The sequence below is a fragment of the Neltuma alba genome, unplaced genomic scaffold (genome assembly GCF_004799145.2).
Source record: "Neltuma alba isolate B1F8T4 unplaced genomic scaffold, ASM479914v2 tig00010775_pilon, whole genome shotgun sequence".
In the NCBI taxonomy this organism is placed as follows: domain Eukaryota; kingdom Viridiplantae; phylum Streptophyta; class Magnoliopsida; order Fabales; family Fabaceae; genus Neltuma; species Neltuma alba.
In genome coordinates this window covers 6,563-26,257 of record NW_021635596.1, presented here as the reverse complement: position 1 = coordinate 26,257, position 19,695 = coordinate 6,563, and the positions used below count along the sequence as shown (strand labels likewise).

At 34.3% G+C, this 19,695-nt stretch overlaps 2 protein-coding genes across 2 annotated transcripts; both read right to left on the bottom strand.

The window, feature by feature from the left end:
* Nucleotides 1-6,042: 6,042 nt before the first annotated feature.
* On the bottom strand, nucleotides 6,043-7,093 carry LOC114758933 (pollen-specific protein-like At4g18596). The gene is made up of 2 exons (XM_028948037.1): nucleotides 6,925-7,093; nucleotides 6,043-6,407 (listed from the first exon to the last, which is right to left on the bottom strand). The coding sequence occupies exons 1-2, from the start codon at nucleotides 7,091-7,093 to the stop codon at nucleotides 6,043-6,045; spliced, it is 534 nt and encodes a 177-aa protein (XP_028803870.1).
* Nucleotides 7,094-10,265: 3,172 nt separating this feature from the next.
* Nucleotides 10,266-18,969, bottom strand: LOC114758932 (protein SCAR3-like). The gene is made up of 9 exons (XM_028948036.1): nucleotides 18,586-18,969; nucleotides 16,334-16,497; nucleotides 15,390-15,513; nucleotides 14,934-15,066; nucleotides 14,748-14,811; nucleotides 11,929-14,654; nucleotides 11,722-11,823; nucleotides 10,844-10,951; nucleotides 10,266-10,737 (listed from the first exon to the last, which is right to left on the bottom strand). The coding sequence occupies exons 1-9, from the start codon at nucleotides 18,738-18,740 to the stop codon at nucleotides 10,687-10,689; spliced, it is 3,627 nt and encodes a 1,208-aa protein (XP_028803869.1). The 5' UTR covers nucleotides 18,741-18,969; the 3' UTR covers nucleotides 10,266-10,686.
* Between the last annotated feature and the right edge of the window lie 726 nt (nucleotides 18,970-19,695).

Genomic DNA, 19,695 nt, shown 5'->3' with positions numbered 1-19,695 from the left:
GGTTGTCATTAATTTTCTTTCTTTCTTTCTTTCTTCCCTCACTTCTCCGGCGGTTTTGTGATGATCCGATCTTTTCGTAATTTTATATGACTTAAGCCTTTGCGAATTATTTGTCTGGGAATATATATATATATATATATATTTATATTGATATTTGGATCCGGAGTTAAGGTGATGACTGTCATAATTAAGTTTGCTAAGTTGAGAATTTATTAACTTTGCACGCAAAATATTTTCTTTGTTTTTCATTTACTTACAAGAGTCAATTTTGTGCGGTTGGTGTTCTTAATTATAAAGGGGAGAATGATATTCGTGCAGTTCTAAATCTAAGACTCATTTTACAGTGTAATTTACATTACACAATAGATCTTATGTTTAGGATCAAAATGGTACTTAAGGACTACTAAAATGGCGTAATACCAATAAAGTTTACCGAAATGAGGAAATTAAATGCCAATAAAGTTCCAGTGAATTCTAATGGGATTAAAATTTTGAGCCCATTTATATAAATGTCCTTCACTGATTTTAAAGGGGGAAAAAAAGAAGGAAATTCATCCTTTACAGTCACCTGTACTAGTTGTTAGAGCTCCGACAACTACTCTTACACTTTAGCTATCGGTTAGAGTTTCAGAACTAATGAGTAAAAAATTATTTAAGACAAGCAGTCAAGATGGAATTTGATCCCACAATTTTTTTTTTGGGCCTTTAGGTTACTAATACACTGTAATATAAGGCAACGCAGCATCTGTATCAAGAAATGCCTAGTAGATTTCAATCTTTCATAAATCGACAACTCCTTCATGGAAAAATTAGAAGACCCTGAACTAAATAATTAACAAGTACACTATATAAGGAATAATAACAACTTTACTTTTAAGTATTAACTAGTTATAAATGAACAATTACCAATCAATTTTAAAATGTGTACAATAAAACCTGAAATATAACAATGATATTATAAGAAATAACTTACAAGATTCTGAGTTCAAATCCCACGACCGATTTAAAGACCTTGTTGATAGGTGATTTGTAAATACTTTTATAACACTCTTCAAACCTGGAGGCATATTTTGGTCTGGCCCTAGTATTGAACCCTAGGAACTAACTCACATAAATTTTTGGGTATTAAAAAAACATCTACAAGTAAGAAATTAGCAACTACTTTCCACAAAATCGATTTTGAGGTTTGAGTCTTTTTATCAATGAGTAACCTCCTACTGAATAATAAGTACGTTTAATTATTAGCAAGTTCAAAATTACCGTGGCAACCACATAGTAATTGAACGATGCATATTGCATAGAAGTAGTTGTCAACAAATTGGCTATGACTTTGTACCATCAGTGAAGGCAAAGTGAATGATATTTGAAACAACCTTCCTAAATAAACAGATAAACCTATTTTTTTTTATAATAACTTTAAAAAATAACTTTTTATAACCAAACCATGCTAAATACAAACTCAAATTATATCACAATCATCTACACTAACTAATTATATAATATTGTTATCCGTGATAGAAAAGAGCAGCACCCAATCATACATCCTATCGCAGATAAAAGAACTTTTCTTAACTCATTTAAATACAAACTATATAAGAAAGGATCAATCTTATCTAATAAGGTTATAAAACAACATATAATATAGCTCATAAATCAAAATATTAAAAATTAAATCTTAATTCATACTTTATAATAAATTCATAAATAAATCACATGCGAATATGCGATCCTAGGCCTTTGGCCACCTATCAGCACACATACCACAATAGTACACTCAAAGGACATAAGAAATAATAATGCATGAATCAATTAAAACCGATTTATCCTAAGGTGGCAATATATAGGATACAACATAGCTCATAAACCGAGGAGACGCTACAAGTTGCTAATGTAGCTTTACTCCTCTTGAGCCTTCCCCGACGTCCCTCCTTTAAAGCTTTCACCTGAAAAATGTTAAACAAGAGGGATGAGACAACGTCTCAGTAACTAAATCCCTACCTATCACACACCCTAGCATGGGCTAGCGAGGTGTCAGGTGGGATACACAGAGTTAATAATAATTGATAAACATTTATTTAACATTTAAACTCACAATAATCATATAAGACAAATATTTCCACCACTCTCATGCAATTGATACATTTCAAAAGAGATAACATACTTGTCATTTATTTAAAAGATATAAATATCAATGAATATCCCATGTCATATGCAATTCCTAAACCCAAATCCATCCTTATATCCTCCTTATTTCCGCCGACTGGACCCATGGGCTAAGTTCTTTCCATTTGACTGGCAACTCTGACAAGCTCACCACACAAATGATATGGACCGGCCAAAGACCACAGAGCACTCAGTGGACCATGGGTCCCCCCTCGAAGAACTAGTGGGACAATAATAGCAGCCAACCATAGAGCTCTGTATGGAGGCTAATACCACGTGGCAAGTATATGAATCTCAATAACTCCAATTACCTCCTTTCCCCACCCAAAATAGATGCACAGGGTTCAAAATGACACATTTATATGCATAATCAACAGAATTTCATAATAGCACATCATAATCATGATCACCAATTTTTTGTAATACAAACTATGTCAATCCTTTCTAAAATAGCACCCCACAAGACAGTTCATACAAAACGTAATATACTTTTATAGAATTAGTTATAAAGCCGCTCACCAACTTCATACTAGAGCATGCAACAAATAGAAATTTAGTTACCTGGTCTCCTAGCTAACAGTCAACTACAACCAGAGTCCAACCTTGAAAATGCCACAATAGAGTTATATCTACAAACAAAATTAAAATATTATCTCTATAGTATTAGAGTAGGCTACTCACAAAATTCTAGCATCTAACTCCTCCTCTAAAAGCTTTAATTTTACTCAGAACTCTAGCCTAAAAGACATTTCTCTAAGGTTTGGAATGAGAACATACATATATATGATTTAGACTCGATTCCTGAATTTTTCCTTACTTAAATATCCTTTAATTATTAGATTATATTATTAGAATCATCAAATTCATAATGCAAATAGACAAACTATAAATTTATAACTTATATTCCATCTTCGAAGGACTTAGACAAATAGACTTAGTACGAACCGGGTTATTCTCACTACAAAAGTTAAACCCTTAATCTAACCGTTGAATTTAATTTCCTATCTATCATGATACTATTCTCCAAATTGTAGCTCAATCTAACAGTGAATGAACTTTAAAATGCTAATTTACTATTCAGGACTCTATCTACTAAATCCAAAAGATATAAGTTAAAAACGCATCTAATAACTTGTAACTCGGAGATCAAAATGATGATCCAACCGTTAAAATTAACGATTTGGATGTCCCAAATGGGCTGACCAAATTTCAGTCTGATCCAACGGTTAATAAACTCAAAACTATCACTTTTCTAAGACTACCTCAGATATGTGCGAAAATTATTTACTCACTTCAAGTTCCACTCACTATCTCCTATATATAGGCTCCTCAAACTCCTTCACTCTAAGGATTAGTCAATGTGAGACTTCTTAACATTGCTATTTTATCCACTTCCTATCATTTAATCAATGTGGGACTTCTTAACATCGTTATTTTATTCATTTTCTCATACACACACATAAAATCAGAATTATTTTAATTACATATATGTATATTTAACTTCTACCTATTCTATAAAATTCTTTTTTAAATATTACATATATGAAAATTAGGATGTTACAATATTAGTATTGGTCTTTTTGTCTTGTATTTTGTTTTTTCTTAATATTTTTTAGTTACTTGGCTAATTTTAGTTTTTATTTTTTTTAACCAATTGGTTTAAATACACACTTGGACTTTTGGTATTATATTTTTTAGACAAGTTTTGGAGTTTTAAGTTTAACAGTATATATACATGAATAATAATGCAAATTTCATTAATTTGGTTGTTGGAAGAATGATTGTTTTGCTGCTGGTTTCTGTGTCTGTAATGTTGGGAGGTTGCTTTATTTTTTTATTTTTTTAAAATGATGCATCAATATTTTATTGTTATTAGGTTTGCATTTGACGTTTTTTCTTTTATGCAAAAAGCCATCAAATAGGACAACAACCAAAATGACTAAAGTTGGTACGCCAACATTGGCGGTTTTTAATATAAGAACTCGTTTTAATTTTATTTTGTTTCTAAATATAAGACCCTAATTTATTTTATGTCTTATATTTATCTATTTTTTTCTCAAAATGTAGTTTTTGTAATAATGATAGTTCTAGCCAATACACTTAATTAGAAAGGATATTTTAAGAAAGACAGCACTTATTTATTACAAATAACCAACTTAACTAATTTTTTTAATCTACTCAAATTAGTCAATTAGTTTTTATACTAAGGACCGGAGGTAGTATAGTTTAACTATCAAGTATTTATCACATAATGGTTATTTGGTCAAAATCGTGAAGTATGTCAATGCAGTAACATTGTAACCAATTCTGTCACCTAAATGCTTGATGGTTTTTAAATATTTGATGGTTAAGAATTGATTCAAAACAAGTATAATGCCGTCATATTTGATGATTTTGAATTACTGTTAAATATGAATAAAAATAATGGTCAAATATCACTAATTCTAATTACAACTCCATTCTCATAAATGAATGAAGTAACAATTCTGGCATAAATAAGAGATGATTAAATAAGAAAATGCTTACTAGTATATTTTCCCCCTCTCTTCCCCATTCTTTTAAGGAATGGTTTGCATGAAACCAAATGCACTTTATGCCAAATGGAGCAAACGTTTTAATTGATTTGTGTATTCATGATATAAAGTGACCAAAATATCCTTCTTAAAAATAAAACAAACAAACAAAAATCCCCCTCTCCTACCAAACGACCCACGCCCACTCACCCAATCAAAGATCAAAGAGCTTGGATCAGAAACATAAACCCAATCAAAGATCAGAATGAATTAGATTGCAAAGGAAAAAAGGAAGTATGAGATCTTTCACGTTCGTCACATATAGAATAAGCACGTAATAGAAGTAGATACAAATAAGCCCTAAATCACATAAATCGAATCGAAGCCAAACACTATTCCTGGTTTGACTGAGGCAAGGACGTTGTTGTCGTATATTCCATCACCATTTCTCCATATTTGTAGTGTAAATCTGTCGAAGCCATCTTCACCATTACACCCATAGTTCCAGCGTACCAAAGGGGGCATTAATCTTTAAATAATAAGACTATTATTATGTTGGAAACCAGTCTTCAACGTGTTTTTTTTTCTTCCAATAACTTTCAAGACCATGCTACTCTCATATTACTTCGATCAAAATCACGTTTTGACTAAGATTAAAAGGTTTCTAATCAGTAGTGTTAATATGGTGGGCTTTTTAGCTTGTTAGACTACTATCCGCTAGTTGTTACATTTGTTGGCTCGTTAAAGGGCCTATAGCTTTTAAAAGTAATAAATCATCTTCTATTTAAATCGTAAATCTTGCCGTACTTGTTAAGTCCCAAAATAATCTGTCTGCTTAAAAAGAAGCCAAACAGATCGCACATTTGAAAAAAAAAAAAAAAGGATTTTTCCCACAAACTAAATCAGCTGAACCGGAGGAAAGCAAATTATCCAAATTAATTAGCAAGCCGTGAATTCATCCATCGACAAAATAATCTTCAGACTCTACTATTTACATTCATATATGAAAGATTTCTACTCCATATAATGGAAACCAAACCCTGTTTATAAGATCAAAACTCAAGTTTTTCTCATACCCTAATCAAATCAAAACCTTAAAAAGAACACACACAAACAGCAATACGGTACCATCAATACAGATATAAAATTTGATATCTATAACAAATAAGTCTCATCATTCCTCAGACTCAGTGCAATATTGCAACAAGAAACCATATATAGCAGATAGCCTAGTTATTCTCAACGGTATAATTGTCGGAAAAATAATCAAACAACTTTCATCGGAAGCAAGCACAAGGATCGATCATTCGTTGGATGGATGGATGAACCATGAAAGTACAATAATTAATTAAATAATGAATGATGTTCAGGAATTATCTTCAATCTCAGTGCCATCAGGGTTCAAACTGAGCTCTTTAAGAACTTGGGCGCACTCGGCCAGAGGTTGGTCCTTCATGAAACCCAGAGCATTGGCAATGCGATCAGGAGAGTGGATGAGGCCATTGTCGTTTGTGATGCTAACTTTGGCTGCTTGGTTCAGATGTTTGTCACTGTCCAACTTGGCACAGTCGCTTCTGCTGCTGGAAATCAGAGTCACCTCGCAGTCCTCCTCCGCGTGGTCGCCCTCCACTTCGATGCTGTAAGAACCCTTCTCGTCCGTCGTCGCCTCCTTGCTTAATGTTACGTTCTTTTCGTTTGCAAAGTCCACACATTGCAGTTTAACCTTTGCGCCTTCACACATAATATCATTCTCACACTTCATCAGTAACACAATTCATTGTGTGTGTGTGTTGTGAACTTTGGATGTGAACCACATAGCTTCAAGATAGGGCTTGTTAACTTGGATCTTCTCAATTATTTCTCGAGTTTTAAATATAAGAATTAGTTACAGGTTTGTTTTAATCGTAAGGGAGTGTTTAGATGAAAATCAAACTATAGTTTTAAAAATGATTTTACGGTATATAAAGTAAATATCTGGAGGAGTTTGTCTCGATTTATAAAAAAAATATTTTTAAAAAGTACTTTTAATGATATTCAAACACCCCTAAATCTAAAATCTCAATTTATCTCTCAAATTTATAATCTCTTTTTTTTAATTATTCTTATCAATTGCACATATTAAAGGAAATTTTTATCATCCGAAGAGTATTTCAGAGAAACTAACACTACTTAACTAATTTTTTTTAATATTTATAAATAAGGCATTAAGCTCCTATATTTAGGATCAGATGGAGTATAATTTACGTACCGGCCATAGGAGCGCTGAGCTTGGTGACGAATTGGACGTTGCATGTGTCACAATAAACAGTGCCATGCACGACGAAGTGGTTTCTATCATCTTGGCCGTGAGAGGAAGCGAAGAAGGAGAAGAAGCAAATGGCAGAGGCCAGGACGATGAATATAGAAGACTTAGCCATATCTGTGAATCTTAATTACCTATTTCTTCAATTTTGCCTTCGGTGTTTCAAGAATGGAGGAAGTCGATTAATGCTACATTTTTATAGAGGTATTTATGAGGTCAGTTTACTATATTTGCTTCTTAAACTTTGCGGTACTCAGTAATTCTAGTGTTTTTTTCTTCCTTAAATTTCTGGTGATTTTGTGATTACCCGCTAATTCCTCTAACTTAATTACAACGTCGAGTTTCCTTTGCCAAAAAATTGACATTTTGAGATCTCCTACTACTTAATCGGTTACACAAGGAGGAAAGGGCCATGACAAGTAGAGTTAGCAATATAGATTCGATCTGTGAGTCCAATCTATCAACCTACTAAAAATAGTCGATTTGCCAATCTGTCAGCAAATGAAACTTTTTAACCCTCACCATTAAACACACAACCCACCACAAGCCGCATTAACTTTGTTTTTTCAATTTTTTTAATTATTATAATCATATTATTATATTTTATATCTTATCTAAAAAAATTTAAAAATATATATATATAATTTATTTGGTGTTTTCAATCAAGTATTTGAAAGAAATATAAAAATTATATTATATTTTGTTTATATTACATGAGAAAAATATTTAAAAAATGAAAAATTAAAAAAGATAATAGTAGTTGGCAAGCCCATCATGGTGGGTTAGCCAACTTGCTATTACACAAAACCTTTTCAACTCACACCACCTAATCCTAATCCTCCATGAGTCAACCCGTAATTCGTGCGGGTTACCCCGTATTACCACCCGTAATAATAAGCAAGTTGAAATTGCTAACTAGCTGGGACAAAGCAATTTTTATCTTATTTTTATGGGTTCATATATGTGCTTGTTGAAAAACAAACATATATTAGTTCCGTTTATCATTTAAGAAATTTAACCATGTGGATATTCATGAATTTAAAAATAAATGACAAATGACATTTAAAGGACCCTCTAAAAATATTAATTATAATAAAGAGTACATTTTGAAAGTTTCACAAAAAGATCAGTGTTCTTAGCTGAAACTATTTGTTCTTTTTAAAGTTGACATTTGTCAGTACTTTTTTTTAATTTTCCAAGTTATTATGATAAAATTCTTTTCTTTTTTTCGGTTTTGAATATTTCTTAGCCAATAAAGCTTCTTTCATTAATATTTTTGTGAAACAAGTTAGACTCAAATGGGAGGGAGAAATTAAGATTATTGTTCAGACATTATTAAGAAAACTGTCTGTACTACCAATGGGCATTAGTCTTAATGAAAGGGGCTTTAGCCGGTTGAGCATGAGGTATTGAGTTCCAATTTATGTGAATGCAAAAAAAAAAACGCTTTTGGAAAAGTTACCATTCAACCTAGCAATAATGAAATCTCATTCAGTTAATAGCCATATCAAAATAACTAATGTGTCCCAATAAACATGCACAGGCACACAACAGTTAACACCCACAATATTATAAAGCAACTACCTCTAGTTTTAAATATAAAATTTAGTTCGTAGTACAGTTTGTGATACAAGCTAGATCTTACATTTAAGAGCGGAGGTAGTATTGAAGTTTGAAGTTTCAAACATTAGAAAAATACTCCTCCAGTCCTTAATATAGGACCTAATTTAGTTTTGGTCCTAAATATAAGACCCATTTCTCATATTTATCAATTTTCTCTAAATTACCCATATAGATATTCTCTCAATCATAATCAAGTAGAAGAGAGAGGGGGTATTAAGAAAGATAATTATGGTGTTTTAGGAAAAATGTGTCACTTTTCTTATAATTAACTAACTTACCTAACTTCCTTAATCTAATCAAATTAGTTAAATGGGTCTTATATTAAGGTTCGGAAGAGTATCATACAACCTTCATGTGAGTTGGTTTTCTTATTCGTTGTTGTTACCGATATTCTATGGATTTGTATGTGTCCGACCTCAGTGGTGGAGATGCTGAGCCTGACCATTATTGTCGCCTTTAATCATTATATTGAGCCATTTTGTGCTGCAGAAAAGGGGCAAAGCTTCTAAAAGAGAACTGCAAAAGGCAATGACATTGATAATAATTAAAAGCACTTTGTTTCAAAAGCGCTGAGTCAATTATGGATCCTTGCATGAGTGTAATCATCTTCACTTCTTATAAACGTGCTTTCAGATCAAATTGAATCGTTCGAATTCATGCATTTACGCACATAGAATAAAACACCTGAAGTTAATTAAATATCGAGTCTGCATCTTTTTTTAATACCAATTACTCTCTTTTCTCTATTTCCCTGCGAGGCATTCATTTTTCATTGTTTGTCATTGTAACCTAGTGATATCAAAGTTCGCTGCACAGGAGGTCTTAGATTCGAGATCTTCCTGTAACCTTAGACAGTTAGTGTCCGTCTTTCTAATTTGACCCCAAAAAAAATTTGGGAAGATATATCATGTTTGAGCACGCGTTCTCTTCAGCCATAACGCAGTTTTGGAAAAGCCAATACTGCGTTCATCAAACAAGTCTATAAAGCCAGAGGGGGAATGAAAAGCTGTGTGGAAGACAACAGCTCCAGAAGACAGTAATAACTACAATGGTCATAACTCTGAAGCATTCTTATGAACTCATTAACCCATTGATACTGCGTTCATAAAAGAATTAGTTTTTGGCATCATTGTGTGATAAATCGCGCTAAATGTGCTTTTAATCAGATATATCATGCTTGAACAAGCGTGCTCTTCAAACAAGTCTATAAAGCTAGAGGCGGAATGAAAAGCTGTGTGGATGTCAATAGCTCCAGAAGACAGTAAAAACTGCAATGGTCATAACTCTGAAGCATTCTTCTAAACTCATTAACCACATTGATATTACGTGAGATTACATAATCAATCATAAAAGAATTAGTTTTTAGCATCATTGTGTGATAAATCACGCTAAATGTGCTTTTGACTGTGTGCGATAGAAAATCCAGATCACTTGAAAAACACCGCACCTCAATAATTAATTCCGTGTATCAAACAAGCCCCACAGAACAACCATTAACTCTAAAATGGTTGAGCCAAACTACAATTAAACATTAAAGTGGACCTCTTCGGCCAAGTGGGGGCGGGCTCCAACTGTGCCATTTTGAAGAGGAGGCATGATTATTACATAGAAAATAAGTTCTGAACTGACACTAGCTAAGTGATTCAAGCAATTTGTAGGTAAAATATTCAGAGAAACCACTTCTAACATTTCCTACATTTACAAGATAAAGAACATTGATCAAGAAATATTACACATTACACTTTGCAATGAAGTTAGAAAGATCAAGAACTCGGAACCATCAAATTTTTTCTGACGTCTTGTATAAACAACAGTCTCAAGTTGAAGTTTGGGAATACATTGGCTCAACTTGATTACCTGGCACATGATTTCCGTGTAAAACTGACAAATAAAATGAGGGGAAAAATCCAACTGAGAATAAAATTGGATAAACTAACCGCTGGGCTAAAGATTATTGCCAATGTTGCCAATAAACAAGAGTTATTCACACTTGAGTACAAAGAGCAACACCTCAGCTAACTTCTTAACTTGAGAATGTTGAAGGAGCAGAGGATGCAAAACACCTATAGACCAACTACCAAAAATTCAGGTGTCACTCCAGTTATCATCATCTTCTCCGTCATCACTAGCAACAACCTGGAAACATTATCAGTTATGATAATAAGTTGGATATGAAGTGAAAATAAGTACTAAGACCTAAAAAGGAAAGGAGTGACAGAACAAAGGACAAGACCGTGAATACCTGACGTATTGCACTTGCTTTCTCCAAAATTGCGGTAACCTTGACATTTTTAGGGGGACTAGTATTAGCATTTGGCTTTCCTGTCACTGTAGGTCTCAGGTTGAAGGACTGCGGCAACAACAAAATGATAATGGATAAATTTATTGTTGCTGTGATTAAAAAAAAAAATTAAGGGGGGAAAAGACAGAACTTAGTTCATGTACGTCCTAGTGCAGCAACAAATAAACGAGGCAGCTTTATACAATAGTAAGAATTTTCAGACTCATTATTTTAATGGGAAATTTGGTTAAAAGTTCCTGTTTAAAAATTTAATTGACTAAAAAGACCTAAATTTGAACGAGTGTAACTATAATCTATGAGTGCAACATATATTCTGCTGTGACAACATATCATTAATGATATGCAACAATCATCAATACAAAGGTCCTTTATACATAGTGGAAAATATGCTGCACTCACGGATTATACTTGTCTGCACTCAAATTTAAGTCCTTTAAGCTAATTAAATTTTCAAACAGAGATTTTTTACCAAATTTCCCTATTTTAATTGTAAGATCTATCAAAACTCATAATATACATCTCATGACAGGTTCACAAGTGAAATACATGCACCAAATCACCATATAATGCAATTTCTGATCTCCCCAGCTCACCTTTGCAAATAGAAAATGGAGCTACAAATGGTCATTTTGTTGAAACGAACATGGTAACCAGCTAAGACGAGTAGATAAAAGGAATTTATTCCCTTTAATTTCAATTTAGACTGTCAGGTAACATATGCCCTTCTACTTTACCATAGTATGCATCAAATATCTAAAGAAATTAAATACAAACTCAAAGATAAGCTCAGAAAAATCATGCAATGAGAAAATACTCACTTTGGTTCTGATTTGATGCAGGAAATCATCCTTGTCAGCCAATTCTTTTCCCATTACCTCTTGATGTGCTTCCTTCTTCCCATTTAACTTCTTCTGACCTAGCTGCATGATGGATTGAACTAGTGAATATGTGAACCGACCCCATTACCCACCATGGCTAATTAATTAAATATAATGCAAAAGAAGAATGAAAAATCATACAAGTACCCCATGAATGGCAAGCTTTTGTGAAATATTTCCATCAGACTTGTGATCATCATGATCTGTTAGTTTTTGCTCCATTTGGGAGGGCCTAGGTTGCAGGGAGATGATTGATTCTGAAAGGTTTAGACCTTTAGTTTGTCCAGCATCACCAGATGTGTCCTTGCGTGTCCCATTTTTCATATCCAACTGCAGTTTTGAGATCTGCTGCTGCACTTGAGGAAGAGGCGGCAGAGGAGGTGGTGGCGGCGGCGGCAGCGGTGCTTCAGCTTGACCTTGAGATTTTACAATATTATCGACAGTGGAAACCCGGCTACTTTCTTTATGAAGTACTGGGCTCACACTATCAAAACTCGGAAAATCAAGAAAACGCCCAGATAAAGAAGGCTCTGCACCATTTTGAATGCGTGTTCCACTAGCCACATTGACATCATTATTTGATAATCCTGTAAATTCTTGTGAACTTAGCGATTCTGTTGATGATGAGTTGTGGGAAAAATCATGAACTCCGTGGTCACTGCTTTCAGGACTTTCATCAGATTCCCACTCATCAGAGTTATACTCTAAATGAGGGCTAGGACAGTCATCAGACAGATATGGAGATGACCTACAGAAAGTGTCATTATCATCTGAGTTGAATCCAGAATCATGCAGTGGAATGGAAGGCTCTGGAACCAACTGGAATGAAGGAAACATATCCCTTATACATTCATAACGATTAGTACCATCAGGGAATCTCAGTTTCAGTTTGGGCGTCTCATTTCCACTAACTGAATGGAAAGATATTTTCATATGTCCAAGTGGTGGTGAAGGAGGGAGTGAATCAATAGGATATCCATAATCAACTCTCTCTTCGAAGGTTGTCTCAGGAAGTGACTGATCTATTATGCTATTTTGTCCGTTTTGCTCCAATCTGTCAGATTTCAGAGAACCAGCAGGTACAGATTTCTCATTAAAAGAAACCTTCTGGCGAAAGCTACTCCTTCGTAACATTTGACCAAGTCCAAAAACACGAGATGAATTTTCACTCTTTCCAAGATTCATTTCAATTGAAGTTGCTTTGGAATCAGGGGCAGCCGGGGGAACACAAACTGGTGCAAGTACCCTGATTTCCTCCAAACTACTTCCATCAATTGGACAGATTTCATTACTCAGCTTATGAATACCAGATGCCTTCTCAGTAATAGGAGCTTGATCTTCACGACTTGACGTTAAGCATCTAGAAGTTGGTTCCTTTTCAATCTCTTTGGCAACCTCTGCTAATAAATCTTGTTCCACCGTACATCCATTGATCTTTAGCATTGAATTATGATATTGACCTCCATCTGTCTCAGTTTTTGTAGTTGGAGACACTTTACTTAAAGGACTTGGCATGGTAAAGTCAGGAGGTTTTGATGGCTCAAGTCCTAATAATCCACCATTAGTCCAAAATCTAACTGAATGGTCATTGGAAGACTCTGGAGGAGTCTCTTTAGATTCACAGTTGTTGCTATTAATCCTATCTGCTTCTTCATGTGGTAAACCAGAACTTTTAGAACCAGAGAATGATATATCACTTTCAATGGATGGTGAGACAATATCTTCAAGTGCGTGTGCCCAACCCAAAGAATCAGTGCTTACTGAGCAGGCAACAGCAGAATTTTCAAAAATGCTAGGCTTCTCTTCATGGATGGAGCTCTCAGAGACCTGAGGATCAGCTAAAACCCTTGGCATTTCTTCATTAACAGAAGACTCTGATTTAGTTGCATAGAGATCTGATACAGGAGGTGGATCTACTAGTAGTGAATCTGGGAAGCCCCCAACTACTTCTTTTTTTAATGAAACACTTGATACACTGGACGCCTGTTCAAAGATGGGGCTCTCAAAGTCTTCAGAATCAGCTAAATCCCTGGACATTTCTTTGTTAACAGGAGCTTCTGATTTAGATGCACACAGATCCAATATGAGAGGTGGATTTACTTGCAGTGGATCTGGGAAGTCATTGCTTGTTCCATCGTCAAATGAAGCACTGGATAGAGTCTGTGAAACAATGGAAGATAAATTGTGGTCTAGTACATTAGAATCAACCCCGCCAATTCCATTTTCTGCTATTCCATCAGTGACCCTTGAGGTGATTTTATCCACTTCTCGCTTTGTTTCACAATCAAGATCATTTTCAGATTCTAACTCAATGCTATTACGTGCATCCATGTACTTATCAGGTTCGCTATCAATTTCTTCTGTTTGGACGCTGCTAACAACAGGTTTCAGGTAGCTTTCTTCATCAGATAGGATATCACTGTAATCAACTTTTGTCAAGGAAACACCTTTACAGTCACGCATATTTGGATCTTGCTTTTGAGCATGCATCTCTGTTATTTTATCTTTATCATAGGTTTGACTCATAGGTTCCACAATCTCTTCCTTTTCTTCCCAAGTAACACCTGACGAACTAGAGGCATTTTGCTTTTCCAATGAATCAATTGAAATATTATCATCCACAAGAGAAGATACTGAATAAACAGTATTTGCTTTTTCTTTTACCCTAGAAGAAGATAATGGCTCATAATCCTGATCATCACGTTGCATGGAATTACCCGGATGGAAGACACATTCAATGTAGTCAGCACCAGCTCTTGAATCTAAAGAATTTGAATGATCTTCTGAATCTGATTTCATTGCCATGTCCACCGTGGATGCTGCTTGTAAGGAAGAAGTTCGTCTATTGACAGCGGAAGGAACAAAGTGCATTCTGTACAGAGATGATACATCATGTCAGCATTTACCTGGAATAAGTAGCACTTGCATAGATACCTGAGAAACCAATACACAAATAGATGTAATACCTCCCACTAGTGTTATGCATTGTTCACCTCGCAAACCTTCTTTCCTTCTAAATGACCTTTTCTTCTGTTCAACATTTTCTTGATATAAGAACCAAAAATTTGTTTATAGAGTAATTAAATGCACCAAAGAAATTAAACTTAGCCATAGAATCATCTTTCAATTTGATGCTTCAATTAGCAATGTACCTTACTTTTACGAGATTTTCTAGCTCTTTCAAATTTTTCGGAGTATGCTTCATCTGAATAAGCTGAGACTCTCTTGAAGAAGGTTGGATCTGAATATCTCATTAAGCAAGATCCTGGGCCACCAGCATCAAATCTGAATGACAAAGGACTTGTTTCATTAACTTATGGGATTTAATTATCCAAAAAAAAAAACTTATGGGATTTAATTTAAACTGGATTATCAACACTACTACTGGTCACTTTTAAGTCCAAAGAAAACATAACAGGTTAGAGATATTAGCATCAATCTGATTGAAACAGTAAAAATTCATTAGTCAAATGAGAAACTAACTCAAGCCTTGGTACTGAACAACGCTTGGTATCTTATCTTAATTTAAAAGAAAACAGAGGGAGGAGAAAGATAATTGAAAAAATAAAATATATATATATATATATATATATATATATTGGGCATACCTATCAAGTAAGTTCAGGCGAGGAGGATCACGGCATTCTTCATATGAGTCCATAATAAACTGCGGCAAGTCGCTGTAAATGAAATGATTTCTTTTTGTTTTTATGCGAGGATGCCATTCACAACCTGAAAGGTAACTGCTTTCATTATGGACTTTTATATCATCTGAATATAAAAATTTTAATCAATTTTAATCACAAGACATACCAATTGTCATTCTCTAGCACTACTGAACCCAAAGAATAAAACAACAGAATGTGAAAATGAATGGGCAAAAATGAAGCTCGTATGATAGGGCAAACCAGCATACAACTTCAATTATATTAGAGATCCAATTTTTCTTCCACAAAGGTAATCTAACATCCAGAAATTGCATGCTGATAAAAGTCTATATTTTAACAATAGCATACCAATAGGTAAGGCAACATCATCTAATAATACATACCAGGCAACATCTAGAGTAAAATTTCACAATATTAGAGAATTCTTTAGCTGTGTGAATAGCAAATACCATCCAATGAATAGAAAGGAGATGCATCTACACCAGCCACATGTCAATATCAGCTACCTGGTGAGCATAATTATATATATTAAGGGATTCTTTTTACCCGAATTCCCTTAATAGAAGTTCTAAAATGTAGATTACTGTTTAGCAGTATGTTTATATATAGACTTATTTTAAGAAAATATTTATTAAAACATTTACAAGATAGTCAAATGATAAAACATGAATTGAATAAACATCACAAGTTCATTTTATTCAATTTGGACATAGAAGTTAATAAGATGTCAAAATTACAGGAACAAAGTATTGGCATCATACTGGGAAGGAGAACAACTCTAATTTCCAAAAGCAATATACATTCAAAGAGGAAATATTATAATCTACATCCATGAATATAACATCTAGCAGATAGAATGAAATCGCTGACCACAAAGGCCATACCAGCTGTGTATGCAAAATGTATGTGGCTAGTCTGTGCTAATACAGCCTTCTCCAAGGGAGGAAGAGAAGATTCAATTTTTTGAACACGAACCATCAATTTGTGGCTCCTATTAGCTGTAATCATTGCTTGCTCCTGTAAGCCATGGAAAACCTCTGCTGCAAAACTACACAAGGAAAAGTTTCCTCAGTTAAACGACAGTCACATGAATGTCCAAGGTTAAATTGGGCATTGACAAGTTCAATATAAAAACAATGTTTAGTAAGCAAAGAATAATGGATCTAACACCAATTATCAATCAAGAACAGGGAACGCTAAATATACAATAAACAATCAGTTGACACGGATCAATGAAATAAGATGAACGATGAAGATATATAATATCTACAGAAAGGCACAGAATTATGGTATGATACTCCAACTCTGTGTCTGTGTCTGTGTGGGTGAGTGTGGGTGTGGGCGTGGGCGTGAATTTATTTTACTGCTTTATATTTTCAATAACTGTTAAAATCTTATCAATTATAACTTTAAGTAGTTCGCTTCAACAACATTCTTATATAATATAATTTGAGCAAAAACAAAAACAAGGGGAAACTATGGTCTTTTTTTCTGTGTGCAATTGGCAGATGTTGGATGCCATGTAAAGCTTGGTGTTTAGTCAAACCAACAATACTGTACACGCTACCATAGTGTGAATTTTGGAGATGAAACAATAGAAAAATAATGCAAATTAAAAGATCCTACATGTCCACTTCTTCATTATATCAGAATCAGACACCTTCAATAGCTAGGGTTTCCAAATTTGGAGATGACTAGTAAGAGAAACGAGGCAAAGAAAATGGAAGGGAGAAAAGAAAGAGACACCAAACAGAGTACTATAAACACATGTAGACGCTTATACAGTATCATATACCTTTTACCTTCGGTGCACAAGTGAAGTAACTTTTTTCTCCATTATGCTCTTTTGACCAATCAAGTAAGTATTTTCAAAACCTAGAAGGCTTTCCCAACTTCTCAATGTCTCTTAATAGGCTATTCCTCTTGCAACAGACAGCACCATTTTGCTTTTACCAAATTGGCATGCAATCAAACTTTCTCGTATGTTCTTCTTTCAACGACTACCACAGACAACCTTTGACCAACATGGCGGAGAAAAAAATGTAGTAGGTGAAACAAAGGGAAAATTAAGGACGCATTTGTCACTATGGAACACCTCTCAAACTGTTTTATTGATGCACAACAAGGAAACAGTTCAGCTCAAAGAGAAGCTTCTAAATTAAAAGCAACCTTTGCCTAATAAAGATTGAGAGGTGAATGGTGTGGCCTTATTGGTTTGGTTAGATACATATAAGTTTAAGATTTAATATAAAGGAATTTCGATCAGGATTCCAGCTTCACGTGGAGCAAATAGCTATGTACAATCGGAAAGTGATGACAAGTTTTCAAGAGAAACATGGAGAACAGATATATTAGACGAGTGGTTCTATATTATTCATCGAAACTTATAAGATATCAATATTCGTCACTACAAAATTAAAATTTTAGCTCCCAGATTTAAGCCTTCAACATATTTACACCATATCCGAAGACACATTCACATAACGAACAGTCACCAGCCTCAAGTACAAAGTCAAAATTGCAGTCACCTCTCAAGAGAAAACAAAGGGTCAACTCCCTGGTCCTTATGTAAAGTTTCTCATCCTTCTAAGTGATATATGTAAATTTATAAATATATAATAGATTCGTTACATATAAAATACTAACTTTCATTAATTTGAAATAGATGAAAGAAGAAAGAACCAGTTCAAGGAACTAGAGCTTAAAAAAAATAAAGGAAAAAAAAAGCTATTTTAGGCAAAAGCCTTCTTGCTGTTAATTGCAACCGATGTTAAACCCAGAAATTGTTAAAAGGCAAGAAACAGAGCGACTATTCAAATATAAAAGACACTAAAATATTACAGATATAATTTGCAATCGCCAGTCAAGCTTAAACCCCTCTAATGGGAAAGCTCCAACATGTCAGACGATTTTGTCAATTTACAAGAAGAAAGTTAGCCTAACCCAAAACATACTCCAATCTCAACGACTGAGTGACATCCTTTCCACAAAGAAACTCGGTAACATTGCTAGCAGCTAAACTGACCTCCTTAATGACCCTTAATGCACTACCCCATCAACCAAACACGAACAAATTAAGACAGAATGAACCAATTGGAGCAAACAGAGAAGTTCAAAACGAAGTAGGAAAACATACTCAGCAAGATCACCCAGCTGCCTCAAGATCCCAACTAGCCCAGCCACAGCGACCCCGTCAAGCACGGCCTTGGGATCTTCTCTGTTCGTCTCTTTGTACAGCTCAGGCTGCCCAAAACCGTATTCATTTCGCACCTGCAACCTCACCAACGGCATCTTTAGATTCTTCCTCTCTCTCCCTCTCTCCCACTCTATTCCTCACTCTGAAACAGCAAAACTCAAAGGAGAAGAGGACAACCACGCTGATATTTATGAATTAATAGAGGACCGTATGAAACTGTGAATGAATGTACGAGTTTCTAGCAATAAATGAAAGAATGGTGTGAAAGAAAGAAACGAATTAACTTGCTTTTGCAAATTTTAGAGGGAAAAAGTAGGTGAGAAGGAGATTGGAGCAGCTTAACTGCCATGGAGAAGGACGCAATTGGATAGTGAGAAACGGGTTTTTCGTGTGTGTACGGATCAACGAGCGTAGCTGAAGAGAGAAGCAGAGGACATTGCCAACTCTGCAAGCCATTCTTGAACGTAAAGAATGGAGGATATACACTGAGAGGCAAAAAACAGAGCATATGAAACTACTGAAATACCCTAAATGTTTTGAGACAATGACGTTTGTCTCCCCAAGAGTTTGAACGAGATTACAGGTTTGGGTCTCGGCCCTCCTACAGGCATTGTGTGGTTCCGAGGTAAGACAATGACGACGTGGGAGCCACAAACTTTTCGGGTATTGGTCAAAATGGTAAAAGTAGCATTACGGTATATTAGAGAGAGAGAGAGAGAGATTTCGAAAATAAAAAACAAAAGACAATTTGAAAGAAAATTTAAATAAACACTAAAACACAGAAATATTTAGATGAAAACTAAACAATGATTTTAAACAGCATACAAAATAAATATGTGGAAGAGTTTTTCTCTATCAGCGAAAAAGTATTTTTGAAAAGCACTTTTATGTGATGCGAAACACCTCCTGAAAATATATATATAGTTGATGATTTAAATTAAAGATATGTATATTAAAAAATAAAATACAAAAAATTTAACTTATTTTTGTTCAAAAATTAAAAGTTAAATTTGAAGATCTTATTTCATAAAATTTATCTATGCTATTTAA

What these genes read in the sequence shown, in the direction of transcription:
- LOC114758933 (XM_028948037.1), bottom strand. Translation starts at nt 7,093, where the DNA reads ATGGCTAAGTCTTCTATATTCATCGTCCTGGCCTCTGCCATTTGCTTC. An exon ending in GCTCAGCGCTCCTATGGCCG is followed by an intron (nt 6,408 to 6,924) that starts GTACGTAAATTA and finishes TTATGTGTGAAG; the next exon opens with GCGCAAAGGTTAAACTGCAA.
- LOC114758932 (XM_028948036.1), bottom strand. Translation starts at nt 18,740, where the DNA reads ATGCCGTTGGTGAGGTTGCAGGTGCGAAATGAATACGGTTTTGGGCAG. An exon ending in ACATTTTGCATACACAGCTG is followed by an intron (nt 15,514 to 16,333) that starts GTATGGCCTTTG and finishes GTTACCTTTCAG; the next exon opens with GTTGTGAATGGCATCCTCGC. An exon ending in ATGCATAACACTAGTGGGAG is followed by an intron (nt 14,655 to 14,747) that starts GTATTACATCTA and finishes CATCTCTGTACA; the next exon opens with GAATGCACTTTGTTCCTTCC.